This window comes from Cervus canadensis, chromosome 24, assembly GCF_019320065.1.
Source record: "Cervus canadensis isolate Bull #8, Minnesota chromosome 24, ASM1932006v1, whole genome shotgun sequence".
Classification (NCBI taxonomy): Eukaryota; Metazoa; Chordata; class Mammalia; order Artiodactyla; family Cervidae; genus Cervus; species Cervus canadensis.
Genome location: NC_057409.1, coordinates 40636428 through 40659592, shown reverse-complemented (window position 1 = coordinate 40659592; position 23165 = coordinate 40636428). Strand labels below are relative to the sequence as shown.

Genomic DNA, 23165 nt, shown 5'->3' with positions numbered 1-23165 from the left:
GACATATGACATGTACATCACACTCTGATGTGATGCAGCAATAATAGAACTGGAAGTCTGAACTATGACCTTGTGTGGCATCTCTAGGACCTTGTTTCTGACCTATAAGATTTCTCTCTGGAACCTTCTCTCTTTTCTGCTCCGTTCCTTTCCAGCCTAATCTTCCCTCTGTTCTCTAACACAGTGTTTCTTTAAGTGTATGCTAGGGAAGTATACTTTCCTATAACACACTTCTTGCAAAGATGTGTTCCATGGTCAAGTAAATTAGGGAATATGCATCAACTTTTAAGAGCACTGAGAAGACCTAGGATAAACCACTTCCTTGAATTTTTCATCATGGAAACTTTTTTTTCTTCATATGCACTGATTGTGCCCTTGTGTATTAGACCTTAGAATGATCCAAGTCTTAGAAGAGATCAGTTTGTTGGTTACTGAAGCAAGCCCTAATTGGACATGGCCTTGGGCCAGACATCCTCGGAGGCTCCAGTAGCCTGTAGACTGATAGTGTTATGGGCTCAGGGGGCACTTCCAATTCAGTCAGTGCCACCCTCTTCCTGAGTGGTGGGCTGGGCTGAGCTGTGGGTAGAACAAGTACCATAACCAGGCGTTCACTTCCTGAAGTACTGTGTGTTTTTATTGATGTTTAGCTTTTGTCCTTGATAGTTGTGTTGTCTTTTAAAGGCATTAAGTGCAGGTAACCTGGTGTGCAATGTATCTATGATAGCAAAATACAATTGAAGTATGTCACCTAGGAGCCCAGTTTCTCACATGGGTCTACTCCTCTTTGAATCAGGCCCATTCTGCTTCCTTTTAGATCACTGGATTATTACAATCATATCATTTGTTCTTAAATCTTATAAAATCATGTATTGTATGTTAGCTACTGAATTATTGACTGTAAAGTACTTTAAAGTCTTTAGACTTTTAACAGGAAAGAGTAAATACAAAACAAAAAGATCGATTGTTTCTCATACATGTATCAGAAACAATAGATACGTGTATACATATGGCTGAGTCCCTTTGCCGTCCACATGAAACCGTCACGTTGTTAATCAGCTCTCAGTTCAGTTCAGTTCAGTCATTAAGTCGTGTCCAACTCTTTGTGACCCCATGAACTGCAGCACACCAGGCCTCCCTGTCCATCACCAACTCCTGGAGTCCACCCAAACCCATGTCCATTGAGTCGGTGATGCCATCCAACCATCTTATCCTCCGTCGTCCCCTTCTCCTCCTGCCCTCAATCTTTCCCAGCATCAGGGTCTTTTCAAATGAGTCAGCTCTTCACATCAGGTGTCCAAAGTATTGGAGTTTAAGCTTCAACATCAGTCCTACAATATAAAATAAAGTTTGTTTTTTTTTTAAATAAAGTTTTTAAAAATAAATAAAATATTATTATAAAAGATAAAAGATCTATTGTTTCTTGATATTAACAAAGCAGGTTCTAGTTTTATAGAACTATGCTATCTGAATTATAAAATATTACTTATATTAAATTTCATAACACAAAATATTATTTTTACTTCTTTAATCTATGTCTGAATAGGGGAAAAAAATGATTCCCAATGTCCTTGAACTGTTGCATTTGCTTATCTTTCAAAGATATGTATTGTGAATACGAGGAAAACAAGGTTGCTATAGGAATGTTAACTCCAACTTACTTTACTTTTGTTAGTTTTAATCTCTGACTTAGTATTACATTAAGGTACTTTTATATTGAACAAGCAATAAAGAACAGGCATTTTTTGGCATTTGTTTTCTGGTATGAGATGAATCTTTTACTTAAAGAATATTATTTTTGGATAAGTTCAGTCAGAGATCAGCTCTTGATTTCAGTTTTCCCCTTCTACCTCCTTTCTGAGGAATGGACTTCAAAAAACATGAAAAAGTGTCTCAATTACAAATATTTTATAGTATTTGCTTCTTGTAGGTCTTTGGTTTAAAATTACTTTAAAATGAATGAATATGTACTTTAAAAGATCACATAAGGACTTATATTTTAGATATTGATTACTGAGCTAACTATGTGAGTATCATTAAAAAATTTTATTTCACTAAAAGTAAAGAGCAGTGTTGCTTATGTGTAGTTCTGTGAAGCTTTACCCTACTTACTGCAACATTAAGTTACATTTTCCTCTTCTATATGATTAATATATAATATTGAGTTTGGGGTTAATTTCAACCACTGTAGTGTAATTCAGAATTTTAAACAATTAACTGTTCTATTATCTCTGATGCTTTTTAGTGATGTGTCTATGTTGTTCAAAGGGCAAAAGACTTTAAAAGGTAATCCGTCTACTTGTAAATCACCAAGTTCTTCTGAGTTAGCAGCAGTGGTGGGAAAGTCCTTTATTACTCATCACAATGATCACACTTACCTATGCACGTGCCAGCTCATCTCTGGTTGTCATCTTTTCTTGACTAGCTGGAAAGTACAGTCCAAAATAAAGTGCCTCCTAGCTGTTGGACTCAGTCTCTGATCTCCACTCTAGGGCAATATTCACATTTTGAATTCTATATAATCCAATTGGCCAGAAATCTTTCATGCTTATGATAGCTACCCATGCTTTTTTCAGAAGATTGAAATTTTTCAGAAAATTAAGTGTCTTGCAGGTGTCTTATCCTTTCATTGCTGTGAAAATTTACTTAGCTATAACAAAAGTTTTATCACCTTAAATTCCTTAGAATTTAGGTAAATTTATCAGTGGTTAAGCTAATTATAAAATATCCTGGCAAAATTGCCAGGTCTGGCTTTTCATATATATAATACATGGGAAAAAAGTGACTTTTTTTTCTTTTTCTTTTTTTTTTTTTTTTTGCCTTAAAGCTCCTTTGTTTGAGTTTTGGGTTTTGGGTAACTGACAAATGATTGCATGTAAAACATAACTCTTGCATAAAGCAAGCTACTCTCGATACAGACTAATTACACATTTGGGAGGCAAGGCAAAGACATCCAGAACTTGCTCATGCTGAGCCAAGAGTGCAGCATTTAATGAAATGAGGGCCATAAAAGGTTCAGCATGGATGCTTTCAGGTCTGACCTGGGCTTCTGGGAAATTGAACATTGGTTCTGTGGACTGATAGATTCCCCCAGGGTTTAAAAGGCTGGGTTATTACCACTTGTGTGTGTGAATCAGAACTGCTTTGCAATACAAGAACATTTGTGATTCCAGAGATGGCCCCATTTGGAACACTCTTAAGCTAATAATAAGGATGCCTACCTAGTCATCCATCTTCTTGCCTCTCTTTCCTCCTCTCAAGTAATTACTTTTGATATTTGTTTCATAAAAATGGTTGTATATCTGTCAAGATCAGACTGTGTGAATTCCTGTTTCCTCTTTGCTATTGTTAGACTCTATCCCTTTCTGTCAGATAATACTGTGAATGAAATAGAAAGGCACTCTTATGTTGTTTAGTAACCTTTTAACAATTATGTTCTGTGTAGACTGGCTATTTCACATTACAGCATTGGTACATAGTAGATGCTTGATAAAAATGTGTTGATTGGCTTTTGTCACTCAGGCCAAAATGGGATAGTCTCATATCTGAATTCCAACTGTGAGAGGTTATCCATTATGCTTAAAAACAGAAATAGTATTTCAGGGAACAAAATGAGAGAATCAGTTCAGTTCAGTCACTCAGTCATGTCCGACTCTTTGCAACCCCATGAATCGCAGCACACGAGGCCTCACTGTCCATTACAAACTCCCGGAGTTTACTCAAACTCATGCCCATTGAGTTGGTGATGCCATCCAGCCATCTTATCCTCTGTCGTCCCCTTCTCCTCCTGCCCCCAATCCCTCCCAGCATCAGGGTCTTTTCCAATGAGTCAACTCTTTGCATCAGGTGGCCAAAGTATTGGAGCTTCAGCTTCAGCATCAGTCCTTCCAATGAACACCCAGGACTGATCTCCTCTAGGATGGACTGGTTGGATCTCCTTGCAGTCCAAGGGACTCTCAAGAGTCTTCTCCAACACCACAGTTCAAAAACATCAATTCTTTGGCACTCAGCTTTCTTCACAGTCCAACTCTCACATCCATACATGATCACTGGAAAAACCATAGCCTTGACCAGACGGACCTTTGTTGGCAAAGTAATGTCTCTGCTTTTTAATATGCTATCTAGGTTGGTCATAACTTTCCTTCCAAGGAGTAAGCATCTTTTAATTTCATGGCTGCAGTCACCATCTGAACTGATTTTGGAGCCCAAAAAAATAAAGTCTAACACTGTTTCCACTGTCTCCCCATCTATTTCCCATGAGGTGATGGGACCAGATGCCATGATCTTAGTTTTCTGAATGTTAAGCTTTAAGCCAACTTTTTCACTCTCCTCTTTCACTTTCATCAAAAGGCTTTTTAGTTCTTCTTCACTTTCTGCCATAAGGGTGGTGTCATCTGCATATCTGAGGTTATTGATATTTCTCCCGGCAGTCTTGATTCCAGCTTATGCTTCTTCCAGCCCAGCGTTTCTCATGATGTACTCTGCATGTAAGTTAAATAAGAAGGGTGACAAAATGCAGCCTTGACGTACTCCTTTTCCTATTTGGAAACCGTCTGTTGTTCCATGTCCAGTTCTAACTGTTGCTTCCTGACCTGCATACAGGTTTCTCAAGAGGCAGGTCAGGTGGTCTGGTATGCCCATCTCTTTCAGAATTTTCCACAATTTATTGTGATCGACACAGTTGAAGGCTTTGGTGTAGTCAATAAAGCAGGAATAGATGTTTTTCTGGAACTCTCTTGCTTTTTTGATGATCCAGCGGATGTTGGCAATTTGATCTCTGGTTCCTCTGCCTTTTCTAAAACCAGCTTGAACATCTGGAAGTTCTCGGTTCACATATTGCTAAAACCTGGCTTGGAGAATTTTGAGCATTACTTTACTAGATGAGTGCAATTGTGCGGTAGTTTGAGCATTCTTTGGGATTGCCTTTCTTAGGGACTGGAATGAAAACTGACCTTTTCCAGTCCTGTGGCCAGTGCTGAGTTTTCCCCATTTGCTGGCATATTGAGTGCAGCACTTTCACAGCATCATCTTTCAGGATTTGAAATAGCTCAACTGGAATTCCATCACATCCACTAGCTTTGTTTGTAGTGATACTTTCTAAGGCCCACTTGACTTCACATTCCAGGACAGAGAAATAGAAAATGAAACAGTTGAATGAGAAGGAGAGGGAAGAGATATATAATTAGAATGATAACAGAACAACATCTGTAAGAACTTGAAGAAAGTTTGTGTTAAGTGAGAATAAAGGGTTAGTGAAGGCTGGAGATAGGATAAAGCTACCATTATCTAGTAAATAACTGTTAGAATGGTTTATGACAATTAGGAAAGAAAAGCAATTAACATTTTACTCACCATTTGGTTCTGCATTTCATTTCTTTTTAATTAATAAAAATAATGCCTAGGTATATCACTGTGGTATTTTCCCAATTGAAAACTATGATGCTTTATTGGATTATGAAATTAATGCAATGAGTTGTGACAAATTTAAAAAAATAATAATCAATAGAATAGAAAACATTAGAATGTGTTGCCATCTTGGTAAGTATTGTCTCATGAAATTTTTATTTAGATATGTATATGTGCACACATATATGTATATATGGACAGATAAGGAGACGACACATAATGTAACTCTGGGTACTTAATCACAGTGCTTCTTAAACATGATGAAATGCGTTTGAATATCCCTATTTGCAATGTTCATTTATGATTTGAGGTGAATGATGCAATTTTAAATCATGCACAGTCCATTCTTCTTAACAGATTGGTAGCTATAACACATCATGCTGCCTTTATTGAGACTATGATGCTGAAGCTGAGGTGGGTTATCATCTCTCCTAGTAGGAAGTATGGCATGAAAAGGGAAATTGGACTAGGTTACTTTAAGGTTTCTTATAACTGTGATACTTTATATTTTTTACAATTATTTTTAATGTCAAAACTAATTTTATAAACAGTAATAAAATCCAGAAAAATAGGAACCAAATGGGGTGCCAGCAGTTTATTCATTTTCTTATATATAAATATGTATATATAATCCCAGAAATACACATTCAGAGATACACATATATACATATACACAGTCATGTACTTATTTTTATTAATTCAGTCATTCAACCAGTACTTATCCAGGGCTTATTTTTGAGCCCGGCACTGTTTTAAGCATCAGTGATTCACTGATGGGACGAAAACAGAGCAGTATTCCTGCATTCAAAAGACACTATCAACAAATAAAACATAAGCAAGCAAATATATGGTATGTGATACTGCTATGGATAAAAAGTAAATCAGGATAATAGACAGAGGCAGGATGGAATTGCCTTAAAATAATTTTAAACTGAGTGATCAGGGAAGGGGCTTCCCTGGAGGTTCGGAAGGTAAAGAGCCCACCTGCAATGCAGGAGACCCAGGTTCAATCCCTGGGTCGGGAAGTCCTCTGGAGAAGGGAATGGCTACCCTCTCCAGTATTCTTGCCTGGAGAATCCCGTGTGTGTGTGTGTGTGTGTGTGTGTGTGTGTGTGTGTGTGTATATATGTATATATACATATGGGTGTGTATATATATGCACACACACCAGTAATTCAGTATCTATCACTTTTTATACTGTGTTCATCCCACGAAGTTCTCATTCCTACCTCTGGAAAATTAGTGCCATATAACCAGAGACATAGCTAAGACATCACAGACTTCCCTAGGAGTTCCTTCTGGTCATCTCCAGGGTCCGTCATGAATCTTTAATCATGAGACCCAATCAATTGCAGGGCCTGTTGCTGCCACCCCTTCCTGGTACTTAGGAACATGTCATCAGGCAGTGCTGTCATCCCAAATGACTCTGTAGACCCTGGTTACCTAGAACTTGACTGCACTTAGCAATTGTTGATTCAGGGCAGTGATGTTCACCTAAAGGTGATTTGACCCCTGGGGCCACTTGGCAGTGTCTAAAGGCAGTTTTGGTTGTCACGACTGGGAAAGGAGATACTCCTGGCATTTAGCAGCTAGTAGCCAGGGGTTCTGGTAATATCCCCCTGTGCAGTGCGCAGCCCCCGTATGGAATTATCAGGCCCCAGTCCTCATTGGTGCTGAGGTTAAGAAAGCCTGAGTTGAGGTTCAGAGGCATTAGACCTGGACCCAGGCAGTAGGGCATCTGAGCATCCACCCTGGGCCTGACTCTAGGGACCTCAAGGACTTGGTATCTAGAAACATAGCATCTAGTAACAGAGAAAAAGAAATAATGGAAAGGCAGAAATTAATGAAGTCCACACGATTTCTCTTCCTGTGTCAACCTCTAGATTTTTCCCTTTCTGGATATTTGTAGATAGAAAAAGCAAGGGATATACCTGCCATGGGCTTCCCTGGTGGTTCGGATGATAAGGAATCTGCCTGCAATGCAGTAGACCTGGGTTCGATCCCTGGGTTAGGACGATCCCCTACAGGAGGGAATGGCAACCCACTCCAGTATTCTTGCCTGGGAAATCCCATGGACAGAGGAGCCTGGTGGGGTCACAAAGAGTGGGTCACAGTAGCGAATAACACACCCGGCACAGTGAGGGAAGAGCTCCGGTCCTAAAGACAGGAGGACAGGGAGGGTCCCAGTAAGGATGTGCTGCTGCCCTTGGGCTTCATCCCGGGCCCTTAAAAGGACTTTACTCCTCTTTCCATCCTGCTACAAAGTGTTGTGGTCATCCCTGGTAGCTCAGTCAGCAAAGAAACTTCCTGCAGTGCAGGAGACCTGGTTTCAATCCCTGGGTCAGGAAGATCCCCTGGAGAAGGGAATGGCTACCCACTCCAGTATCCTTGCCTGGAGAACCCCATGGACAGAGTAGCCTGGCAGGCTACAGTCCATGAGGTTGCAAGAGCTGGACGCGACCTAGTGATGAAACCTCCACCACCACAAAGTGTTGTACGGCAAGATTTGGTTTAATTTTAAGAGATACTAGTCGAACCAATGCTATCAGAGGCATTCAGCATATTGATTTTTTTTTTTTTTTGGTACATTAGATAAAGGAGCATTTATTTCTAACAGAGGAAATGGCTGTGTTAACTACTATAATGGCTTCCCTCAGCATTGAGAAGTTTGCTATTATTAGAGACCACTAATTAGGACTTGCACTTCATACAACATAAGAAAGATACGAAACGTAAGTGTAGTTGAGTGGAGAGTGTGAAATTGAATGACATCTTACTGCCATTGTGGAAACATATCTTGGGATTTCATGCGGCTAGGTCTAGTTACAGTGGCCTGCAGAAGTTGAGAAATAGTACGGCACTTAAGAGTCTATGACAGGCACCATACTGCCTGGACTCCACAAAGTTCCAACATGGATAGGTCTTTTGAATTATAAGCATGATACTTATATGTTGCATACCTCAGTTTCCTCATCTGTAAAATGGGCCTCGCAAGAAACCTCACAAGATTGTTCTGGACAGAAAGTGTATTGCTCTGTGTAAAGCACTTGGCACAGAACCACTCAAACATTTTTAGACACTAGTTTGTTTTTGTAGTTATAGTTCCAGCTCTCAGACATCAGAGACTTTAAAAGACTAAATTGTTTCACATGAAGAGACAACCATAATACCGCCTAATTTCTATTTTGTTTTTGCCACTTATGTAATAAATGAAAGGCATTAGTACAAATAGTGGCCCTCGGTCTTACTGGGAATGAAATACAATCACCGAAAGAAAGCTGATTAGAGTGGTTTGAAGGTGTTACTCAAGCGAAACTTGTCCTCATGTCACTTTTTCGCTGGATGAAAACCAGAGAAACTCTAGTTTTTCTATAAAACAGTGTTCACAAACTTCTAGTGAGAAGCCATTCTTTAATTTGTACTTTAATTCAGCAGAACTTGATTAGATTGAAATGAACCAAATTCCGGAGAGACCTGTATATATAAATGATTTTGAAAATGTTACGGATTCTAAACTGGACATTTTGGGAGGCACAGATAAAGGCTAATAGTTTACATTTAGTATTATTTAACTCTGGCATTCCAATGGGAAAAAAGACAGCTACTTGGTATTGAATAATGGAATTTGTTTTTTTTTAAGATAATAATATAATGAGTTAGTTAAAAGAGCTAACTTGTAATAGGTTTATTAAATTAAACAATAAAGTTTCATTTCTTGGAAACTACCCATTGTCAAAATCTTTATAGTTAACTTCATTTACAATGAAATTAAATGAACAAAATATTTCTCTAAAGCTAGACATGGAATTTCTCTTCATTGGGAGGAGTTAGAGATGTCGTGTCAGTAGATCTGGCTATGATCAGACCTCTTAATCCTGTTTTAATTGTGGGTTCTTTGCTACTTCTGATTTTATAGTTGTTATTTTGTGACTGACATTCAGACATTCATGGTAATTTTTAAAATATATAATTCTACATAAGCATCCCTCAAAGTGACCTTAAGATGAGAGTCTCTAAACATAATTATAGAGAGGAAGGAACTACCGACCTAGAATGAGTTGATGGTTTCCAGGGCTATCTCATTTTCAAATTTTTCATTTAAACGCTGGGGCAGAGTTTCACATTTCTGCAAGCTTGGGAGGCATGCAGAAGGGGGCCCTATACACTTTGACATGTGGAGAGCACTTTTCTATCCCTACTCTTATATATTTGAAAACACGATGGACCAAGTATGATTAAGTGTGTGTTTCTGTGTTTCTCTCTGGGGACCTGACCTCTGATTATGCCTTTTGCCACCATACTATGTATTTTTTTTTTTTTTTTTAGAATGGCTAGGCTTGTGGCTAGGTGTCATTTGTCAAAGAGAATATGGATATTTCTGTGCATTATCATTTTTGTTTAGGTTCCAAAACCAGATGCCAACAAGTTATTTTATCCAAAGCAGCAAGTTTAAGGCATGAGTTTTGACAAAGTGAAATTCAATTCAGTGATATCTATTAAGGATCACATCTTTAACTTTAAAATTAACATTTTTTCCAGTGCTCTGTATTCCATTGACAATCTTTATCGATGGGATTGCTTCCATGGCAAAGGATATGTTTTAAATTATATAAGCCAGATATTCCCCCGAATTGTAGCAGGTTTCTACACTAAGCTCTTGTTTCTTCATCTGTAAAATGAAGGTATTGAGATATTATCTCTAATGTCTATTCTAATACTTAAGATTCCCTAGGTAATATCCAGCCTCTTTAATTATTGAGAATATCCTACTGAATTTCCAAATGCTTTTGGAATGTTTCAAACTGCCTTGACCAAAGATCCTCTCTGTTGACCATCACCAAATATCACTCCCGAGAGTTATCCCGTCCACTCCATCCATGTGATGGAGGCTCCTGCAGAGAGAGAAGACTGCCCTCTGCCCACCGGGGGCGGGATTACGGCTGTGAAGCAGAGACCCAGGCATCTTGTCTTGCCAGTTGCATCTGTGTTTGACCATCTGAGAATGTGAATATTGACATTCATCTGCTTTCTCCTCCTTCATCCTTTTCATGTACGCTTCCAACAGAAAGGAGAACCTGACTGTTGTGCATTCTCCCTGGAAACAACTGAGCAACTTACCTTTGAGATCCCGTTGAATGATTCCGGTTCTGCTGGTCTTGGGGTGAGCTTGAAAGGGAACAAATCTCGAGAAACTGGAACAGACCTGGGGATTTTTATCAAGTCCATCATCCACGGAGGTGCTGCTTTTAAGGTAGGTAGGAATGCTGTTTGCCCAACAGTGTAAAGATACTTAGAAACGTTAACTGTTCTGTTTGGGGACTGGATAAAGAAAATTTCTGAAGGCTTAAGACCACTGAGGCTTTCTTGCCAGATTCAGGAAATGTATATGTGAACAGATCCAGGTAACAGTTTGTTTTCATACTTTATATTATTTTTATTACTGTTAGGATTCTTATGAATTTTAACCTAACAAAATTGAACCTAACAATACACAATTAGAAAAGCAAAACTGAAAGCTAGTCAATATCAAAGCAACAAATAAGAAACTCTACTCCTTGTGCTTGCAAGAATGAAAGCTCAATGGAGTCTGAGAGAAAGTAGCATAAATTAAAGGTCATTTATCACATTTTGTACACTAGAAGATCCATGTTTCTGGGAATGCATATTTGCCTTTGAACTTAGAGAAGCTTATAAATTTCCAGATAAAAAGAGAAGAATATGATCCTGCCCTTTCATACTGGGGTGGGCAACATGAACATAGCTGTTGCCAAAATTTAATGGTTAACTAGATTTGCCTGAGTTCAAATGCAACCCTACCACCATACACTCCAACTAGTGCACCATTAATAACAATACCTAGCATATAAGATTATAAAGATTGAATAAAGTAATATACACAATGGGATCAATGCAGTTAAGTGATTACAGAGAGAGGGAAAACAAGTTTGTGCTTATTGTCATCAATCCTGACCATCATCTTTATCATCTCATGCCATGCCGTGAGACTTCTTGAGCTTAAATCCTGCCTTCATTGCTCTCACCCTCAGTGTATGCAGGCAAATCAATTGTTTTTAATGTGCCTCAGTTTCCTCATGTATAAAATGAATAAAATTAGTAGTGCCTGCCCCCTGGTGCTCTTGTGAGTACAAAAAGAGACAATGGGTATAAAATGCCTAGCACCATGCCTATGATAAACTTTGAATAAATGTTAGCCATTTTAAAATCATCTTGGTATTACTCACGTGTGCCCTCTCCCACTCAAAAGCCAGGAAGGCATAATTAGAGTTTATAGGAGCCCCCCTGGTCCTAGGATCCTGACTTTATTAAAGCATTTGTCTCCTCAAACTTATCATTTCACTTTTGCTTCAGACCTAGACACTGAGCTAGTGTCTTTTTCTTTGGAGAAGAAGAAATGCACTGGGGATAGACAACCTTTAATGCACTCCTGGATCAGTTAGCTTCTGTTGCATAATAATGCAATGAAGTAATGACAACATTTCAATAACATACCTCTATAAGCCTTTATTTCCCTGATGGCTTTGCACAGTAACTAAAAGGGCTCTGATTAAGGCTGACCTGTCTCTGTCACACAGTAGATCTACAGATCTGAGTGTACTCCACATATTATAACTACACCTTGGGCTACCAGGCTAGCTGATGGCCAAGACCCACGAAGCCTCCTGACATCTGGTTTCCAAGCTGGCCTACTGTCACTTCTCACACATATTGGTGGCTAAAACAAGTCATATGACTGAATCCAGGGTCAGCCCAAGGGGTAGAAAAATACAGTCCACCCACAGTGAGCCTATGACAAAGGCATGGGTCTAGAGAAGTCGGTGAGGAATTGGGGCCATTCATCCAGTCTATGACTCTCTCCGTCAGGCTCAGAAATGCAGAACTGGGAACAGAAGGGTAGATGTTGCTGTTACTCAGTCGCGTCCAACTTTTTATGACCACATGGATTGTAGCACACCAGGCTTCCCTGTCCTTCACCATCTCCCAGCATTTGCTCAAACTCATGTCCATTGAGTTGGAGATGCCATCCAACAATCTCATTCTCTGTCGCCCCCTTCTCCTTCTGCCCTCAATCTTTCCCAACATCAGGGTCTTTGCCCAATTAGCCAGCTCTTCGCATCAGGTGGCCAAAGTATTACAGCTTCAGCTTCAGCATCAATCCTTCCAGTGAATATTCAGGGTAGATTTCCTTTCATATTGACTGATTTGATCTCCTTGCTGTCCAAGGGAATCTTTAAGGATTCTTGTCCAGCACCACAGTTAGAAAGCATCAGTTTTTCAGTAGTCAGCCTTCTTTATGGAGCAGAAGGAAAGTGATCATAATAATTACAGTAACATTATCAACTAATATTCATTCTGTTTTATGCTTTATATCTGTTGGGCCATATAACAAGTATTTTAGGTGGATTCTCTAAATTTATTCTTCACATCCATACTGCATTATTATCATCCCATCTTGTCAAAGAGAAATTACAGTTTTCAGTGGTTAGTGCCTCTCCTTTGTTCACAAGGCCAGAAATCACTTAAACCAAGATGTGAACCTGGGCAGTCCGACTTCAGAGTCTGTGCTTTGCTGTCCTGTGATGAAGCCTCTTTGATCTCATCTAATCATACTTCCAGAGATCAGGGTCTGTTGTCCTGGAGTTGTCTTATATCATGTGTATCATCCTGAGCCAGGCCATCTAAACGTGTGCTATATTTAAGAATGAGTCTTGGTCATGTTTGTGGATACCAGCTTGGCATTATTCTTATTCGTCATGACAGCTCTATTTACAGAATTTATTCCAAGTAAAATTGAAACTGAAATGAATTTTTGGAAATTAAAAGCAAACATCTTAGCTTTTTTATGGGCAATAACTTCAGCTCAAGCAGATATTGGAGAGCAGGTTTAATATGTATATCCATGTTTGCGTAAGTGAGCATCTCCTTACCTAAGCAATTTCTAACAGGCCTGTTTCTTGCAGGAAGATTTCACTTTCCATTTATGTAAATTTCTTTCCTGACACTGGTCTGCTGAGTCAGACAATCACACCATTAAAAACTACTGGACAGCATATTTATAGCTGATCTTAAATAGTAAGAGGCATCCATCATGAATTTAGCCTTATTGTGAATGTTTAGTATCCATTTGTCTTGTTTACTTTCTGCCCTGCAGAGGGTGGAGGCCTAAAGCTTTGCTCACAAGAAATCTGATTAACCAGGAAAGAGGAAACTGTTTTTCTGTTCTCCTTCTGCTGTTCCAATAATCCACTGTTGCTCCTCAGAAAATTGCCACCTGTTCTGTGATTCAGGATTAGGTCTTAGAAAAATTGTTTGGAGACTTTGTTCCCATCTCTGTTCAGAAAATACATGTGTATCAGACTGCTCTGTCCCTGGGGCAGAGAGGAGATAAGCATGGGGAACATCCACTTTAGCATCTGGCCCAAGGTTTTTTACGTGAAATCAACAAAATACTCTTTCCACCAGAGCACACTCTTTTTCTCCTGGCCCTTCCTACCACTAATTGGTTCTCAAGGTGTTTTCCCCTTTAGGGAAGGTAGATTTTTCAAAATGAAACTACTTTGAAAAGTATGACCACATTCTTCCTGTGGCTTCTCTATGCTGGATTCTCCTGGGGAATTCCATTGGTGTAAACAAAGATAGGCTAGTTCTCAGTTCAGTTCAGTCGCTCAGTCGTGTCTGACTCTTTGTGACCCCATGAATCGCAGCACGCCAGGCCTTCTAGTTCTAACCAGATGTAAAACCCCTGGATAACTGACTATAATTAAGGGCCTTCTTTTTTTTTTCCTTAACTTTTTATTTTGTTTTATCCTAGATGGTGCTAGTTGTAAACAACCCACCTGCTAATGCAGGAGCATAAGAGATGCAGGTTCAATCCCTGATTGGGGAAGATCCCCTGGAGAAGGGCATGGCAACCCACTCCAGTATTCTTGCCTGGAGAATCCCAAGGACAGAGGAGCCTGGTGGGCTACAGTCCATGGGGTTGCAGAGTCGAACACGACTGAAGTGACTTAGTACGCAGCACAATAGCCGGTTAACAGTGTTGTGACAGTTTCAGGTGACCTGCAAAGGGGCTCAGCCATACATATACAAGAGCCTCTTTCTTTTTACCCCCTTACCTCCCTGACTGTTGCTTTCTATCATTCCATCTCTCATTTATGTCGTTTCTAAGAGAGATGTAGTCTGTGGAGTCACTTGTAGACCCCTCGGAAGCATCCTTTTGAGCTTTACTTTTCAGTGTATAACCAGAGTGACCATTGACCATAACAGCCAAATACAGCTTGGAGTGTTGCTACTGAACTGCTCAAACAGTGAAAGTGTGAAAGTGAAAATGTTAGGCACTCACTTGTGTCTGACTCTTTTGTGACCCCATGGACTATAGCCCACCAAGTTCCTCTATCCATGGAATTTTCAAGGCAAGAATACTGAAGTGGGTAGCCATTTCCTTCTCCAAGGGATCTTCCCGAACCCAGGGATGAAAGCCAGGTCACCTGCATTGCAGGCAGATTTTTTACTATCGGAGCCACCAGTAACATGCCTTAAATGTTCAAAATTCAATTTTGGTTTCTGTCATTCTTCCTGGGCGTTTGGCCCTGAAATGTAGTATAATTGCTTCCAGAGCCAAATTTATACTAGATACAACTTTGCATGTTGTATGTTTTATATAAACATTCATTTATACATACATACATATATAGTATACATACATCTCATGAACTGAGAACTATAAGTGGAATGTAATTAGGATTTCATGAGGATGCTTTTCTAAAATTTCATTCTTGTGACTGGAATTTGAATATGGTGTTGTTATCACTGGTAAATGAAACAAAATATTATCTTTGTACAGTTAGAAAAATTAATAACTTGAGAAAAAGACTCTCCCAAAATCTACATAAAAATGAGCTTTTCCTTTTTCCAAAGAAACACACATAAATTTGGATAATCAGTTTGAAGACCTCACATACATTCATCCTCATTTGCTAAACATTTTGAATTCAGAGATGAGTTTTCTTTTCCTTTGCTTTTGATATACTCTAACTGAATTTTTTTAGAGAAAATGCATTTTTAAGTCTATTAAGTTAGGCTATACTAAATCTGCTTAGTTTTCTTCTTTTTCTATCTTAAAAATGAATTACTTTTAGAAAATATATAACTAGAATGGTGATATTTTTAAAAATTCATGTAGCATATTAAAATCCTTTATTAGGAAGAATAAAAATTCCATACAGTCTGTTCTATCAATACTAATTATGAAAGATTTCTTTTTATTTGAATATACTCACTTTGGAAGTGTAATGTGTTCTATTGAAACTTTGAAACAATAATGCAAAAATTAAAATTTAAATATTAAAATTAAAATAAAGGCAGCTTTTGCTAAGGGAAAAATGTCATATATCAGGTAGATTATTTAAGGGCTCTTAAAGAGAACGAATTTAAGAATACCTGTTATTCTCTAGAAAATTAATTAGCCAGGTTTGTGCTTAATAAATACTACTTGATGATGATGAAATTAAATGAAAGAAAAATGCCTGACATAGCTAATTGCAAATGCATGCACTCAGAATATGAAATAGACATAATTTAAGTAATTTGATTCTTGTGTGGTTAGGAAATCTGGAATACAACCTCTGCAGAGGTTGCTGATGCAGAATTGCAAGATCTATACCATTTCATAATAGGTTAAAAAACTTAACTAATACAAGCAATCCCTCTATTTTAAAATGACTTAATTATGAATTTGGGGAGATAATATGCACAGTTCTAGAATTTATGGGGATACAGCGTTTGATCCTGAATATCCATGTCTCTTTGTAATGGGGAATTTTGGTTGAATAGCATCTAACCTACTTAAAAGGAGTCCGGTAGGAGTTCCTAGCAGGAGTAATTTCCACCTCCATTTCTGCTTCTATCTATAAATCATGTGGTGGATCTATAATTAATGAATTCAAAGGAAGATAAAAGGGACAGCATTTTAAGGAACACGAATGTTAAATGATTTCTTCAGCTATCCATTTTTCTTAAAATTGATAGTGTTTTCTACTGGAAGAGAACTGTTAAGATCATTACCTATAGTCATGTCTTCCAGGCTTTTACCTCTTACCAAAAACACCATACAATCTGGGTATAAACAGCTTCATTGAAAATCCTCAACTGTTAGAAGCCAAACTCTAATATTTCATACTCACTGCAAAAATGTGATATTCTATGAACAACTAAAAGTAGGAACTCTGCCTGGAAAAGTTCACCATCACTATAAGAACTCTGCTTTAAAAAATAAAACAAGTAATTTAAACAAGAAAAAAGAATTATCAACTATGTTATGTCATATATTTTAAATAAATTTCCTTTTTTAGGGAAAAAAACCCAAAATGTTAATGTGTGTTAATTAATATACTCAGCCTTATCATTTATGGGTTTTCTGCAGCAGTAACTAATTTTATAGAGATATAGCATTACTTTAAAATTTTCATAATATCAGTATCAATCATTGTTTTTCTTGCTAAGTTTTCTCATTTTCAGATATTTATTTTATTTATGGAAATGCAAATACATTTGTATCATGCTGGATAAACTTTTAGAACTCTAGGTCTTTTTGATCTGTACTTTGAACTCCATTATTTTCTTCAGAGGCTTAAAAATATATGTTTGTAGACCTAATCAAAAATGAAATTATTATCTACAAAAGTTGGCATAACATGATCATGTTACTTTGACTCTAAAAATAGTATATTTTACCTGAAAACCTATATTCACCTATATTGTGGGTATTTATAAGAGGTACTGAGTTCATAATGTGGTCAGTTTTGGTCTAAGCATTTCGTTCTGGGTCCATTTTTTTAAGAAGCCAGATTTTTAGTAATCTTAGCACAAGCAAGAATAGAGCTTTCTTCTTCTTCTTCTTCTTCTTCAAGTGAATAAATAAGGTCCTTTCGTTAAGTTGAAAAGGCCTCTGAGATTCTAATCTAGTTAAGCATTCATGCAGAATCTTCTTGATTCATACAACACATGCACCTTAATAAGCTTCTATTATCCAATTTTCTAGGCCAAACTAAACTGAAAACAGAAAATCAGGAAGGAGATGGGAAGGGATAGAGAAGAAGCTGAAAGGACAAGAAACAGAAAAAATGTAAAACAAGCACAGAGGGCTGTTGCTGCAAAGTAGACCAAGGAATACTAGTGATGACTCTTCAGTCAGGGCTTCTGAAGCTTCTTGCTAAGGAAACTGTAAAATCCACTCATGACTACAGGGAAGGCTGTAAATTGCAGTGTTTATTTATATCCCATATGTTTCCAGTAGGTCTTTAAAAGGAAAGAATTATAATACATTATATCAAAATGGTTTAGATTAGATATATTCTGAGGCTCTAAAAATACTCTTCAGTTATCTTTAATTAAAAAAAGAAAAGTCTCACATGCCACAGATGCTGAATAAATGGTACATTGCTGGAACTTCACTCATTTGCTACATAAAATGGAGTGAGGCTCTTAAGATAATAACTGAATTAGATAAACTTAAAATTTTGCAATAGCTAAATAAGAGGATACTGAGCCAGTACACAGACAGTAATCAAGCTTCACTTTTAGAATTATAAAATTTCTCTGAGCATGTGCCAGTATATCCAAACCAGCCTGAGCTCAGGATTGCTCATAATTACAGTTTGTATTATTGAATTTGTCCATTGGAGATGAAACCAGGTCAAAGCACCTGAATGAAAGATGTTTCTAGTGATTCCACTTAGCAAGGATTTCTATAACATCTACAGCTACTGTAAGTTATACAATATGTGATAGGATGGATATAGAAAACAAAAAGACTCATTCCATAGTACAGGAAGCTGGTATCATAATAAATGCATAAGCAACTCAAATACGGTAAGGACTATGATAGACCTTCTGTCAAAGAATGTTCAAACTACCGCACAATTACACTCATTTCACATGCTAGCAAAGTAATGCTCAAAATCTTCCAAGGCAGGCTTCAATAGTTCTTGAACAAAGAACTTCCAGATGTACAAGCTGCATTTAGCAAAGGCGGAAAAGCCAGAGATCAAATTGCCAATATCCATTAGATCATAGAAAAAGCAAGAGGAGTCCAGAACAACATCTACTTCTGCTTCATTGCCTACGCCAAAGCTTTTGACTGTGTGGATCACCACAAACTGTGTAAAATGCTTCAAGAGATGGGAATACCAGATCACCTTACCTGCCTCCTGAGAAACCTGTATGCATGTCAAGAAGCAACAGTTAGAACCGGGCATGGAACAACAGACTGGTTCAAAATCAGGAAAGTAGTAGTTCAAGGCTGTATATTGTCAAACTGCTTATTTAACTTATATGCAGAGTACATCATATGAAATGCAAGGCTGGATGAATCACAAGCTGGAATCAAGATTTCTGGGAGAAATATCAATAACTTCAGATATGCAGATGACACCACCCTATGGCAGAAAGCTTAGAGGAACTAAAGAGCCTCTTGACGAAGGTGAAAGAGGAGAGTGAAAAAGATGGCTTAAAACTCAACATTCAAAATATGAAGATCATGGCATCTGGTCCCATTACTTCATGGCAAATAGATGGGGGAACAATGGAAACAGTAAGAGACTTTATTTTGGGGGGCTCCAAAATCATTGCAGATGGTGACTGCAGCCATGAAATTAACATACACTGGCTCCTTGCAAGAAAAGCTATGACAAACCTAGACAGCATACTAAAAAGCAGAGACATTACTTAACCGACAAAGGTCCATATAGTCAAAACTATGGTTTGTCCTGTAGTCATGTATGGATGTGAGAGTTGGACCAAAAAGAAGGCTGAGTACTGAAGAATTGATGCATTCAAACATGGAGAAGACTCTTAAGAGTTCCTTGGACTGTTAGGAGATCAAACCAGTCAGTCCTAAAAGAAATCAACCCTGAATATTCATTGGAAGGACTGATGCTGAAGCTGAAGCTTCAATACTTTGGCCACCTGATGCAACTCAGAGCCAACTCATTGGAAAAGACCCTGATGCTGGGAAAGATTGAAGTCAGGAGGAAAAGGGGGTGACAGAGGATGAGATGGTTTGATGGCATCACCAATTCAATGGACATGAATTTGAGCAACTTTGGGAAATGGTGAAGGACAGGGAAAACTGGCATGCTGCAGTCCATGGAATCACAAAGAGTTGGACACAACTGAGGAACTGAACAACAAAGACAAATTGTAGACAAATATAAAAGTAATCATAGGTGTTGAGATGGAGCAATTCTGCCTGAAGGGAAGAAAATGGAAGGCAGTTGCTGAGCCTTATTTTGAAGGATTGATATTGAACCTGTGAGCAGGAATGCAAAGGGCTTTTTGGAGCAAAGGAAAAGTATGGACCACATCACCACAGTGTGTATACCAGGGTGCAATGTATTGCGTCTGGAAAATAGAGCTCTTGTTTTTGAAGAATGGTGCCATTTGTATTGGTTGAAATTGTGTTAGGACAGGTGAAGTAAAACATTGACTAATGTACATAGGTGCCCTTCAAGACAAGAATTCACATGCTTCTGGTCTTACCAACTTTATTCCTTTTCTTTACTTTAAAAACTATACTTTAAAATCTTGATTTATTCTTTTTCCTTTCATTGTTATTGTTTGAAAATGAAATGAAATTATTTCAGTCTGGAATACAAGACTCTTTCTAGGCTGGATTTTTTCCCCCAAAATACAGTAAGCAGATGTTATCAGGGAGTGATTTTAGGATCTTGGGAAATATTTGTTCAGGACAGTCCTTTTCCTTGGGCAGGTGCCATCTTGCCTGGAGTCCCACTCTAGTTCAAGGAAATGCTGCTGTGTAGCCTGAAGTCAGGGTTTGGGATTTGGGCCCTGAGCGTTGATGTCCCTCAAGGCTTCACCAAGGACCCCATTAGAATCAAGCAGAGGAAGGAGTCAATGTCTGGTCATGATTAATCCTCTCAATGCCCTGGCCTAATGTAGATTAGCCTTGGGCCCCAGCCAGCTGCCCCTGGGTTAGCCAGCCCACTCCTTCATGCTTGACTCATGTTTTCCAGAGGCTCGTTCTGTGCCATGGCTTTCTTCTCTTCCCTCTGTGTTCGTTAGAACTTTAGAGGTACAGGGACCTACAAAAAATTGGCGACCAGAGGTGAATTAAGGCTTGCACTGTCATTGCTAATCCTAGCAGAGGCATAGCAGGGACTAAACTGCAAGGCCACTGGACCACCAGAAATCATGGATGTGCTTCAGAGGGCACATGCAACATCCTAAAAAGTACATGAGTGCTCTCTATTACAAAGAATTGTCTGATCCAAATGTACAGCTGTGGAGGAACCATCATGTAAATATTTATTTTTAAGAGTTGACAATCCATTGCTTTTATGAGATTCTCAAAGGAGTCTAAGAAGAACCCAAAAGGTCAAGAATCACTAGCAAAGTGGTTGCAAATATGGACTTCAGAGTAACCCAGACCTAGTTCAAATTTGCTTTTGGACATGTGACTTGTAACAATGCACTTAACTGGCCTGATCCTTGGTTTCTTCTTTTCTAAAAGGGGACCTATAGTCCCCAGTGTACAGGGTAGTTATAAGTATTAAATTGTCTAGTGCATATAGACAAAGGGTTTAACAAAAGAACTGCACAAAGGAGGAACTCATTAAATAATTATATTCATTAATCACTGTAGTGAAAGTGAAGTTGCTCAGTTGTGTCCGACTCTTTGCAACTCATAGACTGTAGCCTGCACCAGGCTTCTCCATCCATGGGATTTTCCATGCAAGCGTACTGGAGTGGGTTGCCATTTCCTCCTCCAGGGGATTTTCCCGACCCAGGGATTAGAACCTGGGTTTCCCACACTGCAGGCAGATGCTTTACCCTCTGAGCCACCAGGGAAGCTATCGGGCTTTCCAAATAACTGTAGTACCTTTAATCATCTCTAGGAGCAACATAGCACAATGGAAACGTATCTGACTCAGGTAGGCCTGGCAGTGACAGTATTCTTTAACAGCCACTTAACTTCCCTGAGCCTGCATTATTATATCTCTAAGTGGAGTGTGGTGCTTATATCACAGGTTCGTTTTGAGAAATGAGAACATATGCAAAATATTTGCACAAGGACTGCCCTGTATTAGGTGTTCAATAAAGAGAGATATGGACTTCCTAGGTGGCGCTAGTGGTAAAGACCCTGTGTCCTAATACAGGAGACATAAGAGGCACAGGTTCAAAACCGTGTCAGGAAGATCCCCTGGAGTAGGAAATGGCAAATCCACTCTAGTACTCTTGCCTGGAGCATCCCATGGACAGAGGAGCCTGTAGGCTACAGTCGATAGGGTTGCTATGAGTCGGACATGACTGAAGCGATTTAGCACAATGTAGCACAGAAAAGGGATATAACACTCAAACATCTTGTCTCCCAGTCCAGTCTCCCTCCCCCTGCAATAGAACCCAGTTAGGGCTGATGAGACTTGAAATCACCCCAGGACATTGAGAAGACCTAAATCTTATACCAGGTTTCATTTGTCCTAATGTGCCCAGAGGAAGTTTTTGTCTCTTTTTATTCTGTTCTCTTTCCTCTTTTTCTTATTTTTCTTCCTCTTTGGGAACTTCCTTTACTTCCTCCTAGCTTAAGGATAGATAAGAGTTGATTACAGGGGTTGCAAAAAGTAAGGGATGTAGTTGTGGTCTTTTGGTTAGGGGTCTGATGGTCATAAAGTAGAGAGAAAAGTGTCTTTGTTCAGGCTGCTAAAAGAAAATTCCATAAATTGGGTAGCTTTTAAATGGCAGCAGTTTATCCCTAACAGTTTCTGAAGTTCAAGATCAAGGTGCTGCAGAATCCATCTGGTGAGAGGTGCTTAATAGTCAGCTGTCTTTTTCTTGCTGTAACCCTATATGGCAGAGAGGACAAGACATCTGTCTCAGGACTCTTTTATAAGGGCGTTAATTACCTTCCAAATGCCCCCTAATATCTTCATGTTGGGGGTTAGGATTTCAACATATGAATTTGAGGAAAACACATTCAGTCCATAGCAGAAAGGGCATTAGTTTTTCCTTCAACAAATGAAAGAATGATCCAGATTAGTATAAAATAAATATCCTAGAATTACTGGATAGTTGAAATCACTCATGTAAAATCACTTGAGGAGAGTCACTATTCTCATGCTGAAGTAATACTTAAACATAATACTGAAAGAAAAAAATAAAACCATAAAAAACTACCTTTTTTGGTAAAAAACCATTGCAAAGTGGAATTGTCATTGTTGTTGTTTAGTCTCTAAGTGGTGCCTAACTCTTTCATGACCCCATAGACTTTTGCTTCCCAGGCTTCTCTGTCCATGGGATTTCCCAGGCAAGAATACTGGAGTGGATTGTCAGTTCCTTCTCCAGGAGATTTTCCCAACTCAGGAACTGAACCCACGTCTTCTGCATTGGCAGGCAGATTCTTTACCACCAAGCCACCAGGGAAGTCCCACAAAGCAGAACAGACATACACAATTGTGATCTTTGCTGAGTTTGAGTAATGAGCTCTTAACTAAATTGACTTCATTTTAAATGAAGGCTAGAAATGGATACACACACACACATGTGTGAGTGTGTGTGTATGTGTGTATAGCTAAATAGGTAAACAGTCCCCCACCCCTCCTGTCTCCACATCTTCTATAGTCTGACTCTGGCTTTCATATAAGGTTCTCTTCCAGGAGACATCTGGTGTCATATTGTTCTCTCTGGATTTGAAAGTCTTTTTTCTTGAAGCATGATCCCTTGAGGGACTA

The 23165-nt window shown here is 38.7% G+C and overlaps 1 protein-coding gene across 3 annotated transcripts in view; it reads left to right on the top strand.

Moving 5' to 3' along the window:
* The window catches only part of PARD3B (par-3 family cell polarity regulator beta), a 1123961-nt gene that overhangs the window by 675145 nt on the left and 425651 nt on the right, over window positions 1–23165 (top strand). For all 3 annotated transcript variants that reach the window (XM_043445039.1, XM_043445040.1, XM_043445041.1), the window contains one exon: window positions 10469–10654. In XM_043445039.1, the coding sequence (XP_043300974.1) occupies window positions 10469–10654 (186 nt within the window). The remainder of the gene's footprint in view (window positions 1–10468; window positions 10655–23165) is intronic.